The sequence below is a fragment of the Penaeus vannamei genome, chromosome 28 (genome assembly GCF_042767895.1).
Source record: "Penaeus vannamei isolate JL-2024 chromosome 28, ASM4276789v1, whole genome shotgun sequence".
In the NCBI taxonomy this organism is placed as follows: domain Eukaryota; kingdom Metazoa; phylum Arthropoda; class Malacostraca; order Decapoda; family Penaeidae; genus Penaeus; species Penaeus vannamei.
In genome coordinates this window covers 15,929,013-15,931,512 of record NC_091576.1, presented here as the reverse complement: position 1 = coordinate 15,931,512, position 2,500 = coordinate 15,929,013, and the positions used below count along the sequence as shown (strand labels likewise).

The following is a 2,500-nucleotide window of genomic DNA, read 5'->3' as shown; positions in this document are numbered from 1 at the left end:
TCTAGAACAGATGGTGGACGAGCTCAATGCAGGTCGTCCACAGTGCCCTGTAGGACTCAATACCTTAGTCATACCCAGAAAGGCTACCCTCACAAGCACAGAAAAGCAGCCTGTAGTGTATCTGAACTGTGGCCATGTGCAGGGTTTACATGAGTGGGGTCATGAGAAGGACTCGAATTCCCACACTTGCCCTATGTGTCTTAAGGTAATCTTGCCCACTGTTTATTTGTGTGCGTGGGTCCTTCTGTTGTTTGTCCCAGGTTTCTCCTGTAGTGAACGCTGGGCTGTGTGTGTGCATCAAGCTGTTATATTCTTCTCTCCATTGTGATTTCAGGGGGCATACTTACCCATCATGCCAGAGTGTAGATATTATACATTTTCTGATACTGTGATGTTATTCTCTTTGTGTTGTGTAGCAAAGCTGCAGTTGAAATTGCAGACCCTAGATTTGAAGCCTGTGAAGGAATTGAACCATTGCGTTCCCCCACTTTGCAGTCAAGACAAAGTGCCACTGTGGTGTGTTATCAAGTGAACAGATTTCCAAGTGATGAAATTGGTATCTAGCTTTAAGCAAGGTACTTCTCTTTCATATTACAATGAACTATTGTGTTAGATAAACAAAGTTACCCTCTGAAATGTGTTAGTGTTGCAGTCGGAAAGATATAGTGTAATCAAAGTTGTTCTTTAGAAATACCAAATTATTTGTTTGAGCTGGTGAATTGAATTAAACATATCAACTGGAATTTCTAAAAATCCTAGTTAATTGCATGTTATCAAGGTCTTTATGAGCCAAGTTGTTAATCTGAATTTATGTATTTGTAATAAGAAATGTTATATTTTCAGGCTTTATATAGTTGATCACTTTTGCTTTGTATTTTATTTTTATTGCAGAGCTGTATCTGTAATGTACAATATATTAGTCTTTGGTGTTTAGTGTACAAGGATTTGTAAGAACTATGACAAAAAAAGATGAAAAGATGTCACACAGATTTAGAAATGATAATCAAGAATGGCATTGCACACATTTAAAGAGAATAAAGAGTGATTTTTTTGTAGGTTGTAGATTGGAGAAAATTTAGGCAAGTTTTCATTGGTTAAGAGAAATTGAGGAAATACACAAAAATGTATAGTAGGGATGGAAAAGGAGAATATATGAAATGGATACTGGATTAACAGACAAGAAGGTAAATATTGATAAGGAAATATGATGATGTTGATTGTCTAGAACAGGTAAAAGCCATCCTTCTCTTCAATACACTTAATATACAGAAATTATGATTGTTAATGGATTACTATGACATGTAAATAGATTGCTATGTAGGTTTCAAATCAGTTGGAAGAGATGATGTGTGGAGATGATTATGGTTATAGATGTTTATTTATCTGGATATTTAGATGCACACACAAACGAACACACACACACACACACACACACACACACACACACACACACACACACACACACACACACACACACACACACACACACACACACACACACACACACACACACACACACACACATACATACACACACACACGTACACAAACACATACACACATACACACACATACACACACACATACACACATACACACACACATACACACATACACACGTACACACACACACACATACACACACACACACACACACACACACACACACATACACACACACACACACACACACACACATACACATACACACACACACATACACACATACATACACACACATACATACACACATACATACACACACACACACACACACACACAAACACACACACACACACACACACACACACACACACACATACACACACACACACACACACACACACACACACACACACACACACACACACACACACACACGTGTGCGCGCAGAAACACACGCAGAAACCCACACGCAGAAACCCACACACAGAAACGCACACACACACACACAAACAATAACACACACTTAGATACCTGGTTCCCCAATTTTCACCTGGTTGTTGAGGTAAGGCAATAGAAGATGCCTAACACTACCAAATATACCAGCTCACCAGCACTTCATTTCATTCACAATAAAACAGAGGTGAAAAATTACTCATAGTTACTACTAGTATTACTACTACTAGTACTGCTCTATCAAGACAATTTCACCTACAGTTTCTCTATATGGTGTATTAAAGATAGGGATATAGATATGATATAAATGAATATGAAGAGGACTAGAAAAATGTAAAAGCTCACCACCAACATATGAAATTTGATTATACAATGAACCTACCATTTTCTGTATGGGGTAGGAAGTGTTGTATAGTTGGATTTTAATATTTTCTCATTTGAAGAAAATGTGAATGATGACTATTTTTTTCAGAATTTTGTGCGTTTATGAAATTGTGATGAAATTTGGTACTGTAGAATTACATTGTGCTTTCATAGTAAATGGCCTGTGTTCACTCTCCAAGATGCATCAATATTTTGTTGAATATTTTAATATTCATGT

At 37.3% G+C, this 2,500-nt stretch overlaps 1 protein-coding gene across 5 annotated transcripts in view; it reads left to right on the top strand.

Annotated features, from left to right (window-relative positions):
• Nucleotides 1-2,500, top strand: part of Pli (E3 ubiquitin-protein ligase pellino) — a 116,082-nt gene that overhangs the window by 102,425 nt on the left and 11,157 nt on the right. For all 5 annotated transcript variants that reach the window (XM_027382962.2, XM_070141328.1, XM_070141327.1 and 2 more), the window contains one exon: nt 1-205. This exon is cut by the window's left edge and continues 11 nt beyond it. In XM_027382962.2, the coding sequence (XP_027238763.1) occupies nt 1-205 (205 nt within the window). The remainder of the gene's footprint in view (nt 206-2,500) is intronic.